Source organism: Sardina pilchardus, chromosome 4, assembly GCF_963854185.1.
Source record: "Sardina pilchardus chromosome 4, fSarPil1.1, whole genome shotgun sequence".
NCBI classification, from domain to species: domain Eukaryota; kingdom Metazoa; phylum Chordata; class Actinopteri; order Clupeiformes; family Clupeidae; genus Sardina; species Sardina pilchardus.
Window position 1 is genome coordinate 34,592,089 of NC_084997.1, and position 22,500 is coordinate 34,614,588.

The 22,500-nt window shown below is 41.4% G+C and overlaps 3 protein-coding genes across 3 annotated transcripts in view; all 3 read right to left on the bottom strand.

The window, feature by feature from the left end:
• Window positions 1-513: 513 nt before the first annotated feature.
• LOC134077912 (nuclear factor 7, ovary-like) lies at window positions 514-2,110 on the bottom strand. Its single transcript, XM_062533550.1, has 2 exons — window positions 1,996-2,110; window positions 514-1,202 (listed from the first exon to the last, which is right to left on the bottom strand). The coding sequence occupies exons 1-2, from the start codon at window positions 2,015-2,017 to the stop codon at window positions 667-669; spliced, it is 558 nt and encodes a 185-aa protein (XP_062389534.1). The 5' UTR covers window positions 2,018-2,110; the 3' UTR covers window positions 514-666.
• Window positions 2,111-15,104: 12,994 nt separating this feature from the next.
• LOC134079034 (zinc-binding protein A33-like) lies at window positions 15,105-20,091 on the bottom strand. The gene is made up of 7 exons (XM_062535199.1): window positions 20,030-20,091; window positions 19,463-19,899; window positions 18,961-19,056; window positions 18,643-18,873; window positions 17,219-17,233; window positions 17,001-17,115; window positions 15,105-16,030 (listed from the first exon to the last, which is right to left on the bottom strand). Exons 2-7 carry the CDS (start codon window positions 19,853-19,855, stop codon window positions 15,501-15,503), a joined length of 1,380 nt encoding a protein of 459 aa, XP_062391183.1. The 5' UTR covers window positions 19,856-19,899; window positions 20,030-20,091; the 3' UTR covers window positions 15,105-15,500.
• A 1,962-nt stretch (window positions 20,092-22,053) lies between these two features.
• Window positions 22,054-22,500, bottom strand: part of LOC134079134 (zinc-binding protein A33-like) — a 5,406-nt gene continuing 4,959 nt past the window's right edge. Inside the window, exon 6 of the mRNA XM_062535315.1 lies at window positions 22,054-22,500. This exon is cut by the window's right edge and continues 788 nt beyond it. The gene's annotated coding sequence lies outside the window, so the exon portion shown is untranslated.

Sequence of the window (22,500 nt, forward strand, 5' to 3'; positions counted from 1 at the left end):
GTCGGTTTGGTAAAGTTACCCTTAGTTAAACTTAATTAAAGTCACCGACCCAATGGATAAAGTTTTTTCAACCCAATATTTTTTAGAGTTAAAGATCAGCAAAGATCAGCTAAAACCAGTTGAAACCAGCTACCAGCATAAATTGAATTCTATTCTTTTCCCTTTCCAGCAGTGATATTAGGCCTGGTTTGTCAAGCTGGGTGTCTGCTGTCTGCTGACTGGCAATTGACCACCAGGTAGCAGTCTGGTTTTCTCCCACAAGCTACAGTACTGTAGCTACAGAACCCTCTTCAAAACAATTGATGGTTATCCCAATGAGAGAGCCCCACATTCATTCATCATGAGCTTTACTGCACTTCTGTCACAATGTAATCTTTTGGCAGTGTGAAAAGGCTCCCATTAAAACATTCATCATTTAACTCAAGAGATATTCATTAAAATGTCAAACATGTTTATTGGAGAATATACTGAATACACATTAAAAGCTGTTAAAACAATGAAAAAGGACCAACACGTGCTGTATCTTAGAAGCCATTCTTGATGCAAGCCATCTGTAGCCATTTTTATTGTTTACGACACTCTTTCTGATTTAGAAAGACCTAGAACCTTCTCATTCCCCTCAATGTATACATCATTGGCCTACTCAGCTCTACTGTATCTGAAATGCTATACTATTACTGAAGGCTTCAATGGTAAGATCCTCAGAGGAAAGATGTTACGAGGTATATTCAAGTATGGAAACACTCTCTCGTTGAAAGTATGTGTGAAAGTGTGTAGATGTGTGTTATTATCAGGGTCAGAGAATGACAGCTCTCCTCTGTCCCAGTCCAGCTGCACTCTGATCCTCTGGAGTTTCTGCTTCACTGTGAGGAGTGAGAATGGCTGTGGTGGAGACCTTGCTACGTATTCACCATTTTTAAAAAACACAAACCACCATTCACAAGCTGTGGACGTGTGGTCTCCATTCCTCTGGGCAGACTCTGTCATCGCACCCACAGTCCACCATGGATTCTCTCCAACCTCCACTTCCCAGCAGTGAGTCCCTGAGTTAAAGCCCTCAGAGCCCAGCACACTGGCATAGTGATCAAATCTCTCTGGGTTAGCAGGAAGCTGCAGCTCCTCACCAGCAAATCCTACACTGGTCAGATCCTCAGACAGCAGAAGAGTACGTTTTGCAGTGTTGGGATCCAGAATCACAGGAGCTGCAGTGAGAATGGACAAACTGGCTTTAACACTGACTAATGTGTAACATGGTGATTATGGCAGTTTTAAACACAATTTCTGAAATTAGGGCTCTCTGTATCAGTAAGACATTATGGTGTACTATGAAGCACTAATTGCCCATTAGGAAACATTCATTTGAACGTTACAGGGGAACTATGCAGATTTTTTTTAGCTTAATTTACCTACTTTAGTCATTGGAATAGTTAACTGTAGGCTATACAGTATGTCTTCTTTCGGGTTGAATGGTGTCCGTTTCGCTCCACCTATAGCGTCTGTGTGCGGAAAAAACACCCTCGCAACTTTGGCCTGGCAGGCCGGCGCACTGACAAACAGAAAGTCTCGCAGCCTCGCGACTATGCTCATGAAAAGGCACTGACCAATTGAGGATTGTTGTAAAACATACACGCTAAAGCTGTAGGGGAAGCTCTGCAGAGAAATCTGCAGGCGTAAAACGAAGGGAAAACAGCAAAGAAATCGCTAAACCTGCATAGTGATCTGTATCACCGTCGGGATTCCGGAGACGTTTATTTGTTTCGCTTGGTGGTGTAATGGCATGGTATGGCCACGTGGTGGCGATCTGAATAGTCTAGGTTCAAATGTATGACAACCTAGAAAGAACAATACAGGCGGAGGTCTGCACTCTCTGAGTGCTTTTCTAGTTTTATCTGCGTTTTGCTTCATACATTTTGGTCTTTCTGTAAATGACTAGAATGGAAATAGAAATGACCAAATCATTTGACCCCAGTCTAACTTCTATAAATATATACTCACTGTACTGAACAGTCTCCTGCATCTTCTCCCAGACTCTGAACTTCAGGTTGCCCAGGTGCTTTGCCACATTGATCAGAGCTCCTGAAACCCTCTCTGGATCCTGCAGTGTGCACTGGGCTCTGGAATAACATTCAGGAGTCAGTGCTGCTGTGGGTTTGGGTTCAGAACCAGAGAGAAGAGAGAGACAGGAGGCAGATCACTCACCTTTCCACTGTGCTCTTGTAGTTCTGGAAAAATGAACACACACACACACACACACACACACACACACACACACACACACACACACACACACACACACACACAGGCATGTGCTGAGACTTGCTGTGTTTTTTTTGTTTCTACTCCTAAGAACTCCTACACACTGATAATACAAACGGAGGATAGGTCTTACCTGCAGGAATGTGACATCATCAGCTCCCATCTGCTCTTCTATGGCTCTGATTGAGTCTGAAAGAGATGAGATCTCTGTTCTGATCCTGTCAATCTTCTCCTTCATCATCCGACTCTTCGAAGCCCCCTCCTCCCTCAGTGCAGTTACCATGGTATTCTGTTCATCCCATAGGAACTGCTGCAACTTCTCAAACTCCTTATTCAGCTGCATTTCTGTGTCTCTAATCTGACTCTGGTTCAGAACAGACAAGTGTTTCAAATATGGAGTTCAAAAGTGTCGTGTAAATGTCATTACTCCCCACCAGCTCCTCTCAAAAAACACTCTATTTTTAACACATCCCAGGGTAACTTATACATCTCACATGATCACATCATTTTCCATTTGATATTTTACAAATATTGGATCACATTTAGTGAAAATCTAAGGTATCTGCACAGCCATAACAGAGAAAGAGAAAGAGAGAGAGAGAGAGCGCAATACTGCATCTATTTACAACCATAACCTGCAAAAAAAATGCCCGGTGACCCTCACCTGAATGTGCTTTGCTGTCTTCTCACAGGTGACGACGGCCTCTCCCAATAGCTGCATCTGCGTCCTCATAGGCTTCATGCGTCTCGTGAGCTCCACCTGGAGAGAAGCACCGCACACCTTACTGCACACACAGCAGCTGCCACAGTCTTTACAGGCAAGTCAACTAGGAAACGCTTCTACTACAGCAACACTAGCATACTAGCATAGCCTCTGAATGTCTGCCATGCCTGAACAGGGTCATATCTAACTGGAGGACTGAAGTCTAACAAACATACATACTGTAGCAAATACATATGGCACGTTCAATTAAATACAAATCATGTCTGATTTTATAGCAACAAATAACCCTGCTGGTTTTCTTTCAGGTCTTGCTGGTCTTTGCTGGTGTAGCTCACATGACTAACGAGGGAATTGGTCATGCAGCTAAAATTGGTAGCTAAAATCTTTTACTGAGGCCCTGTTTACACGACAACGTTTTTTTCAAAAACTGAGTTTTTTTTCATCAGTTAGGCCTTTCGTTTACACGACGACGCCGTTTTGGCGGCTGAAAACGATGGTTTTTGAAAACTGCTTCCAGGGTGAAGGTTTTTGAGAACCCCGTTTTCGTTTTGCCGTGTAAAGGCACATCTGGGGTTTTCATGACGACATAGCCCCACCTCGAACCTCTAGTCCAGCCCCCGCGCTTGACCTCACCTGACTAGGCACTACAACAACAATGCTAGAGCCGTGTGCTGCTGCAATTCTGCATGATTTCGACGACCAGCAACAACGCATTAACAATAACCTGCGCCAAAATAGTCTCTAGGCTACTTTTAAATCCACCACCTTCCCTGCTAGACTGCTAGAATAGTTGATGAACACGTAGCCGTAATCAACTTAATGCAGAGCCTACGAGCACACATTTCGTTTGCGCAGGAGGGTTATGCTGCCACTCAGACATGCCACCACTACGACATGCTTCCATTTAGACATGCCTCTATTTCGACATGCTGCTATTTAGACATGTTGCCAGTCCGACACATTTTAGTACCCCCATTCCGACAGTTTACAAATCCTATTTTTTTCCAAGTCAATTTAACGGACACGACGGATGCAAAGTGCGTCAAAAAACACACCCATTCTTCTCTGGTACATTGCTCCGCTATTATTAGTCACAGCGAGATGAGACCTATTGCATGAAAGAGCAGAACCGGGGCTTTCCAACGAGACTAGACTTATGAAAATAAAATAAAATCATGAATTTAAATCAAAGTATATCATATTTACAGTCTATATTGCTCTGCGTTCACCCACGCAGCCACTCTCACTTGAATTACTCCGGGACCAGGCATCGCACAGACATGACACGCATATCAAATGAAAGAGGAGAAACAGAACTTTCCATTGATACCAAACACATCGATCCTTCATCGTTATAAAACAGACGAAGTGACAAACAAATAAGAATGTCATAGCTTCGGCTCCCGCTACTTTCGTTTGATTTAGCCTACTCTAGCCTAGCCTAACAGTGGTCAAAAAATATGGCTTGCATGTCAGATAAAAGAGGAGAGCTAGAGCTATCCACAGATACCAAATACAACCCTCTAGGCCATAAAACAGACGAAGTGACAGCAAAATAATAACTTAATTTAGCTCCACTTAGTCCGCGAATAATGCTGGCCTCCTTTACATTTCAGTAGGCTAAATAATGTAGGCGAATGTCCGTCGCCTATATTAACCGTGCATGCGAAATACAGGGTTGCTTCAGGTGTTTGGCGGCGGGCAGTTCTGATAGACATTCGATATTCTTCTAGGGGGGCATATACAATAACATTACAAGACAGAAATTGAAAAGCAATCCTGTGTATTAGCTCTCAATGGTTGTGCAAACATCCACGATGTGCTTGACATAAAGGGCTGCCAAGTTTCATAACATGGCAAGCGTGAGAGTCCATCCGGCGAAAGTTTTGTGACACTTGACAGCTCCGATTAGAGTCGCTTTTTTTTGAGCGCGCTCATTGAATGACGAGGAAAGGTATTTGCATAGCTACTGTTGGGAACACCCACTGGCATGCTTCTTCTGGGGAACTTGGCGTTTTCACCTCTGTGTGTAAACGCAAATGTTTTTTTGACCGGTATCGTTAAAGGTGTGAAAGCGGAGAAGACAAAAACACCCTGCGTCGTCATGTAAACGGGGTCTGAGATTCTGGAGTACTCTTAGTGGTAAGATAAATGTAAAGTACTATGTAAAGTAAATGTATTTGGTTTAATATAATGTGTACCATTTTATTGTCATTGTGCGTGATGCCAATGAAACACTCTTTCAGACAGGGTAGAGTGAATGACTAACTTTGGAGTTAGGACCTACAGTACCTACTATCTAAGCTACTACCGGACTCCAAACAGATACAGGAATTGACCCTCTTATGAATCGCCTCACTTCAGTACAGTTACTGTCTTTGGTGGATACTGTTACGTCCTTAAATGTATATATTTATTTTTATGTTTAATTACATAAATTGTTAAATGTTACATCCATGCTTTGTCTGTGTTGCATGCTGTGCTGTGTTCTCTTGTGTCTCTCTCTGCTCTTCCAATCTTCCAATTAAGGTCACATGTTGAAGGTGATTGGGATCGTTATTGGAAGTGTGCTCCCATAGACCTCTGAAGTTCGCCTACAAAAAAGCCACCATCTTTGCCCAAATAAGGAGATCCGGTATCTTGAGATTTTTTCTATGGGAAAATAACATGGGGATTTTCAATTACCACACCTGTTAAACTCTCGCGGGGATGATGACATTGGAAATGCAGACGTTTTTCACTACACAGTTTTGTCCACTGCAGTCTAGTGGATACTGTGATCTTCGGTAGGTGAAGACGGCACACTTTGATCTTTGCTACCCCAGAGCTAACTTGCCATGCAACTTGCCATAGGCAGTTAGCTTCAATTAACTCCCGGATCTCCTTATATGGGCAAAGATGGCAGCTTTGGATCCTTTTTGTAGGCGAACTTCAGAGGTCTATTGGCTGAAGAGACAACCAGGCAGTGGATAAGAACCTGTCTGCCTACCTGCAGATTTCCCCCTCTCCTTTTTCAGACAGTTGTTGGTCTTGTGCTCAGTGCTCCCATTGGCTGAAGAGACAACCAGGCAGTGGATAAGAACCTGTCTGCCTACCTGCAGATTTTCCCCTCTCCTGTTTCAGACAGTTGTTGGTGTTGTTATTGGATTGCGGTTGCTTTGTTGCATGGTCGTATGGTTGCATGGTTGAATTGTTGCATGTTTGTGTTGTTGCATGCTTGCATGGGTGCATGCTTGCATTGTTAAGTGTAAGTGCCATTTCTTTGTTCTCTGTTTTTGTCTGTGAAGCTTTGTAGGGAGTTTGGGTGCCATTTACTTTGAACAGTGTTATTTTTCTCCTGTTTCTGGCTAGTTAGGGAGTGAGGTTAGTTTCTGTTGTTAATTTTATCTTTTGGCTTTGAGGCAAGTTAAATTCCATTCCCAATAGTAGAATCTGTTTGGTTTATTATTTTGGCCTTTCCTCCTCCTGAAGTCTATGGTAATGCTTCTTATGTTTATTATTTTGTAAATAAATTCAACCTTTTAACATAAAGTTCTTGTGTTGTGAAGTGCTGAAACCAGGAGACGGTAACTTCTACCTTTTTTTTTTAATTATGTCGCCCTAAACCCTAGCGCCAAAAGGGGGCGACATAAGAATACTTAAAATAATTCTGGCCATTTTTCATAGAGATGCCAGTTTGTCAATGTTACTGAGTATTGTCGGTATGGAGGAAAACAATCGTTTTAATCTAACTCGAGTTGCTGTCACCAACACAACAGCTACAGCAGGCGGGCTACTGCAGCACTCATGAGCCCCCATGTTCATGCCTCCAGAGAGTAGCACTGGAGCTGCCAGCTGCATTTAGCTGTTGGCTGCAGCAATTCGATCTAAATTAAACTGATTGTTTGAAGGGCTTTTTCATACCAATAGTACTCTGTGACATAAGATCTACTGTACAGTGTGTGAAAATCACAGGACTTTCAAACATGTGCAACAAATTCTAATTTACTTTTATTGAAACACCTGTCAGAGATCCATTATTACAACATGTAAATATGAACATGAAATAACATCTCAGAGTGAAACAAACGATCAAACAATTAGTAACTAACCTTAAAGGCAAGTGTCTGTGCACTGATGGTAATGACTTTGTGCCTTGTGTGTGTTTGTGAGTTGAGACACTCACAACACACCAACTTGCTGTCATCTTGACAGAAGAGTTGGAGCTTTTGACTATGCAAATGGCAGTAGAAGTCTGAAAAAAATACATGTGATCAGATAAAGTAATACATGTGCTTGTGTTAATCCTAGAACGTTTGCTCCATGACAATTGCTATTTGAATATTTTACAACACATTAGTGTTTTTTTTTTTTTTTAAATTGGTGTTAGTTTGATATTTTAAAGAAGAATCCGCACACTTCAAGTCTTTGTGCAAAAATGTTTGAAGCTTTACTGGGTTTGCTAGCTTTCGGTCGTTAGACCTTCATCAGGCAGAGTGACAATATAGTGTCAAGTTTACTCGTAATCCTGCACCTCACACGGATGAGTGGGGATTTTCTACTTTTTTGCTCAACAAATTGGTGTTAGTTGAAATGAACAATACTGTAGATCAACACATTTACTTTCATTAAACGGCAAACAAAAGCAGTGTCGGAACATGGCACCTTGGTTTGGAACTTGAACCAGCAAATAGTTGTTGTTTTTTTTCCTGCAAGCCTGAGAGGGCGTATCATTCTACTGTTAAGTGGGGAGAAGGCTAAAAGCATGAGTTTTCCATCCATATCTACTGTTGCCATGAGTAAAAAAAACTAATCAACTAGCATTACACTGCAGACATTGACTAACATTTTAAACAGCTAATTTCTGCCGTTTTCATGGGAAACCTGTCATATCATTCTCTCGTTCAAGCACCTCATTACCTCCGCCAAGGAGGTTATATTTTCATCAGGGTTTGTTTGTCTGAGTGTCTGTTTGTTTGCTAGCAAGATAACTCTAGAACTCCAGATAACTTATTGATGGATTTTGATTATTATTATTAAAATAATAAAATTAATAATAATAATAATTATTATTATTATTATTAAATGATCATTTTCAGGAAAGGTCTGAAATGACCCAAGTAAGAACCGATTACATTTTGGGAGTGATTCGGATCACCGTCTGGATCCAGGAGGCGCTTGGTGGAGGTCTGCGTTCTCTGAGTTATTTACTTTTGTTTTGCATGCACACCCATTGTTGATGACGCACCCTTGGTTCAGTTCAGAACTGGTGGGAATGTGCGCTGGTTAGATAGCATCACGGTTCAGAGAAGTGTGGGCTCACTGTCGGTGGAAAAGCACCTACGGAGGTGTCATACATGACTCACCAGACTCCTTCCTCCTCTTCCTCGGCCTCCCCTCCTCTTCCTCCTCCCGGTTCACATCCCTCTGCTGAAGACTGGAAACACTCTGCTTTTGCCTGGAGCCACAGCCATATTCTGCTATATGAATTAACATTCGTGATCATATCATACATTATATCAGTTACGTAACATAAACTAACATTACCTGTATTTGGATGAGATGATCTGGATAAGGCAACTCTGTTATGGATTATTCCATAGATTGTGAATGTTTTGCATGTAATGTATGTATCCATATGTTCTATTCCATGCATGTCATAGATAGATTTAATGATCTGGTCTATTTTGTAGACAAAAATAGACTGGAATATGCAGTCAGAAATAACGAGCATACAGCCATTTCAAACAGCAAACAGTGTGTGTTTGTGTGTGTGTGTTGGTTTGTAGGTATGCATGTTATTTGAGCTACGAATGGCACTCTGACATATCTTGCTGCAATATTAATACTCCCGCCAGAGAAATGGAAAGAATGGTTCTGCTTTTACAAATTTCTACAACATCAAAATGTAGTATCACTATATTTTGAGAGGGAAATAAAAGGAAATAAGACAGAGTAGCATATTTGTTGTGGTAGCCTATGCCATAAGTGCACTGAAAGTTGGCCGTCTTGCAAATGATCACTTGACTATTAATTCCGACCTGTGCTGCCAGATTCCCAGCCAGAGTTAGCTCCGGTTGCGGCTAGTTCCTTCTCCAGGTCTTTGGCCATCTGGTTCAGGCTCGTCCTCTTCAGGACGTCACACACTGTCCGACCGGAACGTTCCTTAGTATACGTCTCCACGATTAAATCTACGGTATCGACCCGCTCCGCTGTCTCAAGCTTTGACCACGGAACTTGGCCCATGTCCTTCAGCAGGAACTTGAAGGTGTTGAATTCCTCCATGCCCAGTTTGTCCATTACGTTTCTCAGTGTGTCCTGAACCGAGGTCATGGCCGGATCAACCCATACAGTATATTCTGTAAAAAAAAAAAAAACATAAATAAATCACACCTGTTATGTTCATTACTTTATATACATTTCATACTCCTATGGAGAGTCATTGAATATGAAAGGTAGGTCAACACCATTTTTATGATTCAAGATTCAATACTTTAAATGCCATACAACAGAAGTTGTTAGGAATTTGCTGCAGTATGCTCTTTAACACATCATACAAGACGACACCACACATAAGACAAAATACATAGCCTAAATGATTCATTCATGGCTTGTTCGCATATTTTTTAATTATGAGCTTATACCTACATACAGTACCGTATGTGAGCTATTTTGACTGCAAACATTGACTGAGCATTTGGTGTGTGTACTGTGCTGTGTATCCCATAGGCTAATCAGAGGTGGAAATGAGACTCACCTGAGGGCTTGTCTTCTCGTCTGATCTCTAGACAACTGCAAGGAGTTCAGTTCTTCCCTCTTCTATACCTGTATTTTTGTGTCACTGGTTAAACCTGTTAGTCAGAGACAGGGCTGAATTCACACTGGCAGGTGTTGCTGGTGATGGGGCAAATGAAAGATGATCTTTTACAGTTTTTTTTGTTGTTGTTGTTGTCCCGTACAGAGGGGTATCAACCTATATACTGAAATGTAATATTTATAATTCAGCAATAAACACAAATTTGTTCATCTACAGTATAAAAAAATCCTTTTTCACTTGAGATTCAAACAATGATTAATCCATATTGAGAATAATCAATTTTATTTACTTTTGGACTGGCTGGACTTGAAAAGGTTCTGCTAAAATTCCATGTATAATTTCAGATTATTCAATAAATGTAAACAATGAAATGCTAAATTGATATGAGCACCAAACAATAATCCAATTAATCCAATAAATAATCCAATAATAGTCTCTGAAATGAGATCACTAAAATAAATGCACATACACTATATTGGCAAAAGTATTGGGTCGCCTGCCTTGACTCACATATGAACTTCAGTCACATCCCATTCTTAATCCATAGGTCGGTCCACCCTTTGCAGATAACAGCTTCAACTATTCAGGGAAGGCTTTGCACAAGGTTTAGGAGTATGTTTATGGGAATTTTCACCATTCTTTCAGAAGTGCATTTGTGAGGTCACACACCGAAGTTGGACGAGGGGACTGGCTCTCCGCCTCCGCTCTAATTCATCCCAAAGGTGTTCTACTGGGTTGCGGTCAGGACTTTGCAGGCCAGTGAAGTTCATCCACACCAAACTTTGTCATCCATGTATATGGATATTTTCCTCGATTACTAGAGGACTGTAATCTGCATGTGATGGAATTTTGAGAGAGACCATGCGATGTAGACTGATTTTTTTTTTCTCAGTGACATTTCTATTTTGTGTTTTGACTTGGAAAAACACACTTTTGTTTGTTTCGATGTGTGTAAACAAACGCCAATACTTGAAGTTTGGATCCCTGTATGTTTACAGAATTATGACAAAAGTATGACCTCATTTACGTTTCTAAAGTGTGTGTGTGTGTGTGTGTGTGTGTGTGTGTGTGTGTGTGTGTGTGTGTGTGTGTGTGTGTGTGTGTGTGTGTTCCTGTATGGGTTTCCCCTCATGGGCTCTGCCTTTCACTTTATCACATTTACTGGCAGAAAACCTTAGAGCATGTAGTTACATAATAAACACCACTAGATGGCAGTAGCTATAGCACTTCTAAGAAGATAGATAGATAGATAGATAGATACTTTATTGATCCCCAAGGGGAAATTCAAGGTCCCAGCAGCTTAAGACACCACACACAACATACAATACAATGTAAACAGGAAAATACAAAGCAAATCAACATGACTAATAGGCCAGTCAATCTAGCGTTTGACCCATAACTAATTGCAATAGTAATCATTCCAAGTTTTTTGTGATCCCTAGGTATATCTAATTAACATATCAAAAATCTACCCGTTTATATTTAGTGGAACATACTTTTTTTCAATGTCAAAGGTAGCAATTTCCAATGCATTTTGCCATTGGGATTTACTACTGGTGAAATGGGTAAAATTTTAAACTATAGATATCAAATTGAAACTTTCACAGTTGTTTACTCACATTAAGGCAAAGATTTTTTGTATTGCAAGTTTTCTGAAATGTGATGTTTAGATATGCAAATGAGACCAGTTTTACCTAAATATGCAATAATTTGCATATATTTCTAGAAAACTAAATCTGAACAATAGGTACAGTCAGCTTCAAAATAATTGCTGCATTTTGCTTCTATATTGGATACCAAAAGCCTATGCAAAGGGAATATTAGATATTACTTCATATCACCTCAGAAATGAAGAAATCAAGTCAAGTCAAAATCAATGCGTTTCAATGGAAGTACATTATAGAACAAATGATTTTCAATGATGTGGTATGATGGAAGTATCTCAAGTCACATGCCAAGTCACATAAGGAAGATATTGACCTTTAGACAACATATCAAGTGAGTTGGCATGCACTGAGATACTTCCATCATACCATATCATTGACAATCATTTGTTCTATGTACTTCCATTGAAACGCATTGATTTTGACTTGACTTGATTTCCTCATTTCTGAGGTGATATGAAGTGATATCAAATATTCCCTTTGCATAGGCTTTTGGTATCCAATGTACAAAAAATCTTTGCCTTAATGTGAGTAAACAACTGTGAAAGTTTCAATTTGATATCTATAGTTTAAAATTTTACCCATTTCACCTGTAGTAAATCTCAATGGCAAAATGCATTGGAAATTGCTACCTTTGACCTTGAATAAAAGTATGTTCCACTAAATATAAATGGGTAGATTTTTAATATGTGATGCAGGAGGGTTTAAGGATCAATAAAAAGTATGAACCATTACTATTGCAATTAGTTTAAGTTTTGGCCCTTTTTTGAGCTAGATTGACTGGCCTATAAAGGATGAATGTGGCATTTCTGCATTTGATGAGCATGAGTGCAAAATAAGTGCTAAACATACATCCTCAAAATGAACGAAATGTATTTCAAATAAATTTACATTACCAATGGAATGGATTGTTGCAGTTTATATTTAGCCTGTACTGGAACGGCGTGCCGCTCACGACTCACCCCCCACCCCCACACCTCCCCCACTCCCCCCTCCCATAATTTTAGGCATCATATCACGAAGTTCCATAGTCATGTCACATATCGGTTGAAAGCTTAGACTCTCACGAATCAAGATATGTATAGTTCGTTATGAAAAGAAAAAAAAAAAAAACTTACTGTACTGTACTGTACTGTACCCCCCCTCCCACCAAACCCATCTCGAATCAGTGACTCCTTACAGTCCTTGTACGACCCCATAGCGATCTGCCAACCATAGAATGCTGGGCCTTCACATGTCCGTAAGAACCCATAGTAATGGAATATCCACGTTGTTTTATCCATAATACGTTCGGTAGATGTATAATACAGTTCATACAAAAGCAACAAACTAGAAATAAATAATCTGCGACTTGAAACTTATCTGTATAGCCGCGTAGCATTCCATAGCAAAGTGCTATCGCTAAGCTAAAAACATCGGAAGATTCGTCTGCCTCTTCCGCATTCATAGAGCCCTCCCATGTCTCTCTGCGACCTTTGGTTGTCGAGATATCCGTAACCGGAGGGGATTGGGCAAGAAAGCTGTCAATCAGGGACCTCCGCTTTGAATGACGATAACGCGGGACTGCAGCAAGTCTCGGAGATGGGACCGACGGTTCCGGGATGCTAAGAGTTAGACGGATCGATTGATATGTGACACTACCGGATATACCATAGAGCTAGCCCTTCCAAATCCATTCAAACAAGGAAATAGTCATTTCGGCCAAAAGAATTCAGAGATTTGATGGTGCATACAAACAATAAAACCCTTACTACACAAGAACCCCTTTGAGTAGAAACATAATCTTGGTGTCAAATGAAAGCTAACATTCTGGAGATTCTAGTTTTATCCACTTTTGCATGACACTGACTGTCATAGAATCAAAGAAAAAGGATAACTTTACATATTAATTTGCTACTCTGGCAGATTTCTAAAAATGACTCGCATAGGTATTTCAACACAAATAAATTTGTGAAAACTCCATATTTTAGCCCATAGTAATCTACTTTGAGTTACAGGCTCACAAGACCTGGTGTTAGGTGTTAGTTGTGTTTCAAGGCTGACATGGTGATCTAGAGGGCCCAAATGTGGGCAGTTCCAGAGATGTATGTTACCGGCTGAAAGAGAAAACAATATTCAAGCCTCTGTAACCCTTTGCCAGTACATCACACAGTCAAACAGACTGTTTCATATAATACCTCTGAGTGTCAGGTTTCAGTAGAGGTCAGGTTTGTCATGGTGGGCCAAAGTATGTGGGAGCAGTGCCCTCCTGAGTAGATGATGTGCAATGCGGGCAAAAACACCCCAAAATTAGGTGTTCCAGAACAAGCTTTAGAGCAGGGGCCTGTACTACGAAGCGGGGTTACTGGCTTAGCTGGGTAACTTCGAGAGTAAGTTGATCACGTGTGGCGTTACTTCCCGGTTAACCCGTACTACGAAAGGTGGATAGGTTTTAACCGAGGTATGCTGCCATGGCAATTTACGCTGCATCTCAAACCTGCTCCGAGCAGGTTATGATCTTGGTTAACCCGAGGTTTGCGGTTAACCACACCCCACAATGTCGACGTAGGCTACTTGGAAGATACATTATTGGAGCGCAAATTGTAAGCGCCTCTCTTCGCAAGGCGAGGGGTTTTAAAGACCGCCAGAATCTTTCTCCATATAATATTCTCTATGAAAGATAGCCTATACATTCTCAGCCGAGGGAATTCGTTGCATTTGTCAGCTGATCGAGGCAAAGTGGAGGCTATAAGCATTGGCAACATATTTTCATAATTAAGAAATATTAATGCAAGCTATAACTAGGCCTATAAACCTTCTGAATGTTTTTGAGTTTCATTTTCACCTGCTGCCAGCGGCACTGCCGTTGCATCTAAAATGTTCACAGGATAGGCATACACTAAATCAGTCAATGGGGCTAAACATTCAATTATCCTTTATTAATATTTATTAATATACATGGCATGACTCGTGTTGCATCTGTAGGACTCGTATGAACTCAAAATGTATTTATTTCAACACATTTCAGACATTCCGCAAGCTATCCTCCGTAACACATAGGCTATTTAAGGAACATGAAATACAACTTTACTTTCATATAGGCCTATCCGATCTGCAATAGCCTACGTTGCCAACAGCCTTGTCTTGCTTTGTTTGCTGCCGACGTATTTGATGTATCGTAAAGTGGGTTTTAATTCCTCGCAACTTTTTATAATCATTGCGCATTAGGCCTATCCGTAAAATAACGTGATCGCGTCATCATTAAAAGTGGTGATTTGCGCTGCAACCCGCCCATTTTATGTGAACGCGCACCAACTCCGATGAGGTTAACCCCAGTTCAACAAATCAACTTCTTACTCAGCGTCGTAGTACCGATTAACACCAATGAAGATAACCAGGTTTTGTCAACCCAGGTTTAGCAAAGTAACCCTGGGTTACATATGGGTAGGTTGAGCTCCCTTCGTAGTACAGGCCCCTGAGCTACCAATGCACTACACAAGGCCACTACATTGCAGTATTTGCATTGAAAGATCCATTTCATTACATGAACATTTGGAGTTTTAAACTTACATTAACCCTTCAGCCCATATGACATTGCGTCAGTGAAATCCACACAATAAACAACACAAAGGCATGTATGAAAGGAAGAGGAATGCCGGTGCAATGCAGATGTCTTCTTTAGTATTTATTTAAAAGGTACAAAACATTGACTAACGTTTCGATGTTGATGAAGGACTCTGATGAAGACATTTGTAATCAGAGTCCTGATGAAGACGTTTGTAACGTCGAAATGTTGCACCTTTTAAATAAATACTAAAGAAGACATCTGCGTTGCACCGGCATTCCTCTTCCTTTCATACACTATCTGGCCTGGCCTGGCTGCACACACACACACACACACACACACACACATACACTATCTGTCCTGGCCTGGTTGCACCAGATTGTCGTACAACTGCAGTAGCGCGGAGAACTTTCCTTTGGTGGCATGTATTGTATGTCAGTATGGCTCATGCTACTTCTTGACTCAAAAGTTAGTCTCATAACTGAGAGGAAGGAGACGATATGAGCTCTAACTGGTCTACTGCTCTAATCTAACTGAAACCTTCACTGGTAAGATCCTCAGAGGAGAAGAAGTACTGATATATGGAAACACTCTCTCAGTGAAAGTGTGTGTGAGAGTGTGTAGGTGTGTGTTATTATCAGGGTCAGAGAATGACAGCTCTCCTCTGTCCCAGTCCAGCTGCACTCTGATCCTCTGGGGTTTCTGCTGCACTGTGAGGAGAGTGGGGTCATAAGGAGGAGCCCATGCTCTATATGCAGCACCAGTATAAACCACAAACCACAGTCCACTCCTGGAGAAATAGTTTCCCTTCCTTCGGAGAGACTCTGTCATCACACCCACAAACCACCCTGTGTTCTCTCCAACCTCCACATCCCAGCAGTGAGTCCCTGAGTTAAAGCCCTCAGAGCCCAGGACACTGGAATACTCATCAAATCTCTCTGGGTTATCAGGAAGCTGCTGCACCTCATCACCACGTCTCACACTGGTCAGATCCTCAGACAGGATGAGATTGTCAGCTGCAGTGTTGGGATCCAGAGTCACAGGAGCTGCAGAGAGAAAGAACACACACATGAGCTGAGGATGTGAATGATGGTCATTATTGATAGTGGTGTTACCAAGTGTAATGGCAGGAGAAGTAGTAACAGTGAAATGCTCTTTAGTCATCAGTATGAAGGGATCACAGCTGTACAGGAGTGGACTCACAGGAGAGGGGTGTTAGTGGAAGGGAGGATTATCACTGACCATTCTCAAGCATTTGATATCCCTCTTCCTCTTTCTATCTCTCTTCATCTCTCTATCAATTTATCTCTTCATCCATCCATCTCTCTTGATGCATATTGTAAACTTGCTCATTATATTGAGTATGAGTATAGAAATATACTTCTACTTATGGTGTATGTCTGTCTGTGTGTGTGGTGTGTGTGTGTGTGTGTGTGTGTGTGTGTGTGTGTGTGTGTGTGTGTGTGTGTGTGTGTGTGTGTGTGTGTGTGTGTGTGTGTGTGTGTGTGTGTGTGTGTGCTTGTGGTGTGTGTGTGTCTAGTGTGCGTCTGTGTGTGTGTGTGTGTGTGTGTGTGTGTGTGTGTGTGTGTGTGTGTGTGTGTGTGTGTGTGTGCTTGTGGTGTGTGTGTGTGTGTGTGTGTGTGTGTGTGTGTGTGTGTGTGTGTGTGTGTGTGCCTCTACCTCTGTCTTTCTATATCATTTCACATTATTCTAAGGAGTGCAGACACCCCACTTCTGACCCCATGTGGGGGTCTCCAGGGTTTCCACACACACACACACACACACACACACACACACACACACACACACACACACACACACACACACACACACACACACACACACACACACACTGTTCCATTTCCACATCTGTATCACAGGGGCAGTGTGATTACTGGACATTGGTTCTGTTCTGTTCTGTTCTGTTCTGTTTTACTTGTTTGAGTTATGGAAAATGTATTTTATTTACTGTGTTTTTATTTTGATTATGTGTGTTAAAAACAGTAGGCTACTCACTGTACTGAACAGTCTCCTGCATCTTCTCCCAGACTCTGAACTTCAGGTTGCCCAGGTGCTTTGCCACATTGATCAGAGCTCCTGAAACCCTCTCTGGATCCTGCAGTGTGCACTGGGCTCTGGAATAACATTCAGGAGTCAGTGCTGCTGTGGGTTTGGGTTCAGAACCACAGAGAAGAGAGAGAGAGAGAGAGGAGGCAGATCACTCACCTTTCCACTGTGCTCTTGTAGTTCTGTGAAATGACAGAGGAGAAAAGGTGTTTAAAATGATTGTTTCTGTATATTCTGTTGATAAGCCTGTAATGGTGGATTCATAGATGATCAACCAATGAATTTTCAACACACAGACACACAAACAAACAAACAGAAAGAGAGAGAGAGAGAGAGAGAGAGAGAGAGAGAGAGAGACGGGGACAGGGAGGGACAGACAGAAACACACACACACACACACACACACACACACACACACACACACACACAGAATATGACACAGTCCTGTCCTAGCTCAGAACAAAGTACATTTCAACATCCACATTTCATTTTCTTTTCATTCACATGTGGCATGTACAGTACATAGTGGCAGTGGGGTAGTCATACACATCACACTTGACTCACACTCAAACACACACAACCTAGTTCTTCTTTGATTCATTGAAAACCTTCTATTCTCATCTCAGAGTGATTTACCTTCCTCTCTAGACTCTCAACATATTGAGATGAATCAACACATTCTCAGTGCTCCACACCACACCAACACCACATTCAACACAGAAGCAACAGAATATAACCAACGTTTTTTTGATTAATTTGCTTTAGGTCTTAGCTACAGTCGTAAAATTTATTTGCAACTGACCACCCATGCTCAGACAACTACAATACATTTGGCTGACGCTTTTTAACCAAAGCGACTTTCCGATTTCCCGACTACTAGGCTACTATTAGAAATAAAATAGCCCTGTGTAAACTATTTCAGGCTCTACATAATGGTAGGGATAGGCTGGTCCTCCACTATTTCAGCTCAGACAACACAACGTCAATCAATCATTCAAAAGTCATCATCAGATAGATAGTAGTGCTAGTAGACAGGTGAATGTGAGATTAGGGCTTACGTTTTCATTAAGCAGGAATCAGCCTTAAACATGCCGGGATAGCCTGCTACTGGTGTGCCAAATCACAAGCGCTAGTTAAAAGGAACAATGCTGCTAATTCTAATATGCGAATTGGAGACAGAAGTTTGTGTGAGGTGGATCTGGTCAACACTGACTGCACTGACCCAAATCTTCTCAACTGTTGCTGCTGTCATGTGCTGCATTGTCTCTCCTGCATGATTTACTGATGAAGCATCTCACTTCTCTTGACATGTGGCACATTGTGTTTGGCACGTTGGGTTACTTCTTATATCATAACAATGTGTAGCCTAATCAATGATGATTGAATAACAGCTAAATGCCCTACTACCTGACGATACTACAACAATGCAAAGTATAGGCTCTTAACCTCGTATTTTTGCACATATCATGTAAGACTCAATTTCTCAATTTCTTTACGCAAAACTCTCCAAGTGGCATTAAATGGTTTATCTTTCAAAATAGAGAGTCCCCCCACATAAGAAAAATCCCAATTTAACCCTAATGGCTCTTACCTGCAGGAATGTGAGGTCACCAGCTCCAATCTGCTCTTCCGTGGCTCTGATTGTGTCTGAAAGAGATGAGATCTCTCTGCTCATCTTCTCAATCTTCTCCTTCATCACCCAACTCTTCTGCTCCTCTTCCTCCCTCAGTTCAGCTATCCTGGCTGTCTCTTCATCTCGTAGAAACTGGTGAAGCTTCTCAAACATCTCCTTGATCTGCTTCTTTGTGTGCTGGGTCTGAGTCTGGAATTAGGTCAATAAGTACTTTTGAAAGAACTACTGGATTGACATTTTTTTTATATATATATAATGCTTGATCGTGACACTTACCTTAATGTGTTCAGCTGTTTCATGACAGGTGAGTTTTGCTTTTTCAAAAGCCTTCAGCCTCTCTTTCATGGGATCTAGTTTGATTTTGAGCTCTTCCTAGAACCAATAAAATCAAATTCCGAGAAATGAGAAATGTGAGATACAATTGTCTTTACAAACACATAAAGAACATTTTCCCAAAGGGTTGGCTGTATTTCCTTTTGTATCACTGTAACTATTTTCACTGTAACTATTTTCTACAGTTAATGTATTTGAAGTGTGACAAGTGGAGAAAAACAAATCCAGTCTTAAACATTTTAATTGTTCTTTTTACAATGGCGTCAAAAGATTGAAAGGAAAGTACTGCTCCCTAGTGTTGATTTACAGTAATGCAAAACTGAGGAGGAGTTTCTTTCCTCAGGTCATTCAGGTTTACTGAATATAATAATTTAATAAATATTAGGCTGTGGGCTGAGCCTGTTCATTATCCAAATCCAAATTGATTACTATTAATCAGACGTACCTTTCGGTCAGCTGCTGCTTCATCAACAGGACTGAACTGGTGTCTCCTGTGGAGTTTTGAGTCTCGACATGAGTAACACACAAGCTGCTGATCACCATGACAAAACAGCCTGAGTGGGTCACCATGGAGACTACACAGTGCTCCTCTCTGACTTGTAAGTGACTCTCTCTCCTGTAAATACGTCTCACACAGGTTTCTTAATGCCAGACTGAGTGGAGGTTCCTCCTTTGATGACCTCCTTCTGCAGATTGGACATTCTCTGGATCCTTTGGTGTTCCAGAACTTCTGCAGACAGACTTTACAGAAGCTGTGGGAGCAGGTCAGGAGCACAGGGTCCTTGTAGATCTCAGTGCACACAGCACAGGAGAAATCCTCCTCCAGTCTTGAAGCCATTTTCCTACAACAAATAGAGCCACTTTACTTTCACTTTCACGAGTCTGAAAAAAAAAATCAAATGTTTATCAATCATCTGCGTCATTTAACTTAATGTTACCGGCATGACAACCTCTCCAACCTCTTCCAAAAACGATATGTCCAGTTTGATTGCTTATCTACTTTAATTCCCACCTGCTGGTGTTGTTCAGTACAGGTGTAGTAGAGAGCAGAGCAGCCGTCCGTACCTGAGATTCACTTCCTCCTTCAGGACAGGTGAGTCAGAGGGAGGGGTCTAGAGGAGCTGCAAGCTGATTGGTCAGTTTCACATTCCTTCACAGAACCGGTTGTTCAGTCCCTTTAGTCAGGTTCAGGTTCACAGTAGCAGGTTCAGTGAACTCTACCTGATCAGCATGAACACAGAATAGCAGTGCTTATTGATCAGCTATCCACACAAATGCTCTCCTGTTCCTACTAATGACATGTTCATTCTCAGAGACCTGAATGTGCTGTTAATGACACTTATGCAGTATGTACGCAAATGTGGAGAGTTTACCAGTTAGCTACAGCACTAAAGCATGCAGTCCATAGGAGAGATACTACCTGGACACAGGACACACGCTGGGGCGTCATCACCCCAACAGGGTCACCTGGGTCACCTGATGCTGAAACACCTGAGTCCAGGTAGAACTGATGATGTGTCCAAGTGCAGCACAAGAGGTGACCTCTCAACTCTGTCATGTCCAGCTTTGGTCATGTGTGGGTGAGCTCTAATGGACACAGCACACCAGGTGTTGTGCTGGCCTGCTGGGCTATTGTTTCAGCAGTGCTACTTCATCCAGATGTGCACATCACACAGTTCTTGCTCTGGGCCCGTATTCACAAAGCATCTTATCTTACCACTAAGAGTACTCCTAAATCGCGCTAGAAGATTTTAGTTAGGAGTTTTCCGTTAAAAGTTATTCACAAAGCCTTTCAGACCTACTTTTAGTAAGGAGAAACGCCCACTCCTAAACTAAAAGTGAGTCTTCGTTGCTATGGTTGACGTCATTACTCATGCACGAGCTTGATGAAAGTGACCACCTTGATTGGCTGGTGATTATAACGCGGGAATGATGGCAAACCTCCCCTACAATGACGAGTTGAGTGACAGGTGTTAGGTCTTAGCTGGTGAGAATGCGTGCGCTATGTCGGGCTGTGAAGGATGGAAGATGTAGAATAAATAGGCATAGCGAATAAAGAGTAAAGCAAGCCTAGGCTTAATGAAACACTGAGCAGTATCTTTGCAACATGTTTTAAATCTGTATGAAAACACGTAGCCTATATTTGCGAAGAGGAGAAGCGATTTAATTTAATTTGGCACAATGAGACGTTACATTTAGTTTACATGCAATGGTGGTTTTGGTTGTCGGTCGGTGGCATTATTGCATTTGCATCCTTAGTTGCAATGCACATTTATTCCCTTGCATGACAGCGAGCTCCTGCACTGCACGGTCATTTCAAAACATCGCGACGTGAAATGCCACTAAAAGCGGGTTGTGAATAGGTCTTAGTGAGTTAGAAGTCCTCTCGAGTTCTTTTATGCTGTCCTAGACTTAGGAGCTACTTTTAGGCTTAAAATGCTTTGTGAATAACTTTTAGTGAAAAAAATTAGGAGTCATAAAGTTAAGTGACACGCCCATTATTTTTAGGAGTTCCTCCCTAAATTCGCCAGTTAGGAGCTACTTTTAGCCCTAAAATTCTTTGTGAATACGGGCCCTGGTTCTTTAAACGTTTCAACATGTCTACCCTCAGTAAAGGCCGAGGGTTACTGGTGTAGAGTTGACCTTTCATCTGCTGATAAAGGGCAGAGACAAACCAACACTAACAATCACAAATTATGCATCTACAAATCAAAGATATTTTATTGGATTTCTGTACTGATCAGAGTTCAGCTGTGCAGGAGTTTGTGTTTACTGCAGTGCTCTCAGTCTCTTCAGTGCTGTTTAATCTCCAGCATTTCTGACCTCAGATCACACAGAGGCAGAACCAGCTGCACCTGTGCTGTGTTGCTGCTCTACTGGAAACCTCACAGGTGAGAGGAGGGTGTGTAGCTACATAATAACCACCACTAGATGGCAGTATTTATATTTCAGCTCTGGGGAAATTACATCTCTAAATGTAACTCAAATAAAATTATACAAGTGTGCACAGAACAGGTGTTACATATACATACCCAATTTGTAAATAATAAACCTAATTTATTTTGATTTCAATGCATAGCCAAATATCACTGCTGCAATGTGTACAGTGTTATTATCCTTCCAACAATGTCCACCAGATGGCCCTCTAAATGAGCTGAGCTCTAAACAGGAGAGACTCAACATAAATTTCCACATCATTTACTGATCTGATATTTTGATGTGCTTGTGGCAGCAGTGCAGAAACACAGACTTGGATAACAAACCATCATAATGTAATAAATTATATAAAATCAGCAGTTATTTCAGAAGATTCTAAACACAGAATATCATAAATTCAATTCAAGTACCCTGATGACGATGCCTCAGAGAACAGAACAGATATCAGATTCACTGTAGTTGTAATGTGCTTGTGGCATTAGTGTAGAAAAACATACATTGGCAACAGAAAACCAATCATCTAAATGCACACATGCAAAAAATCAG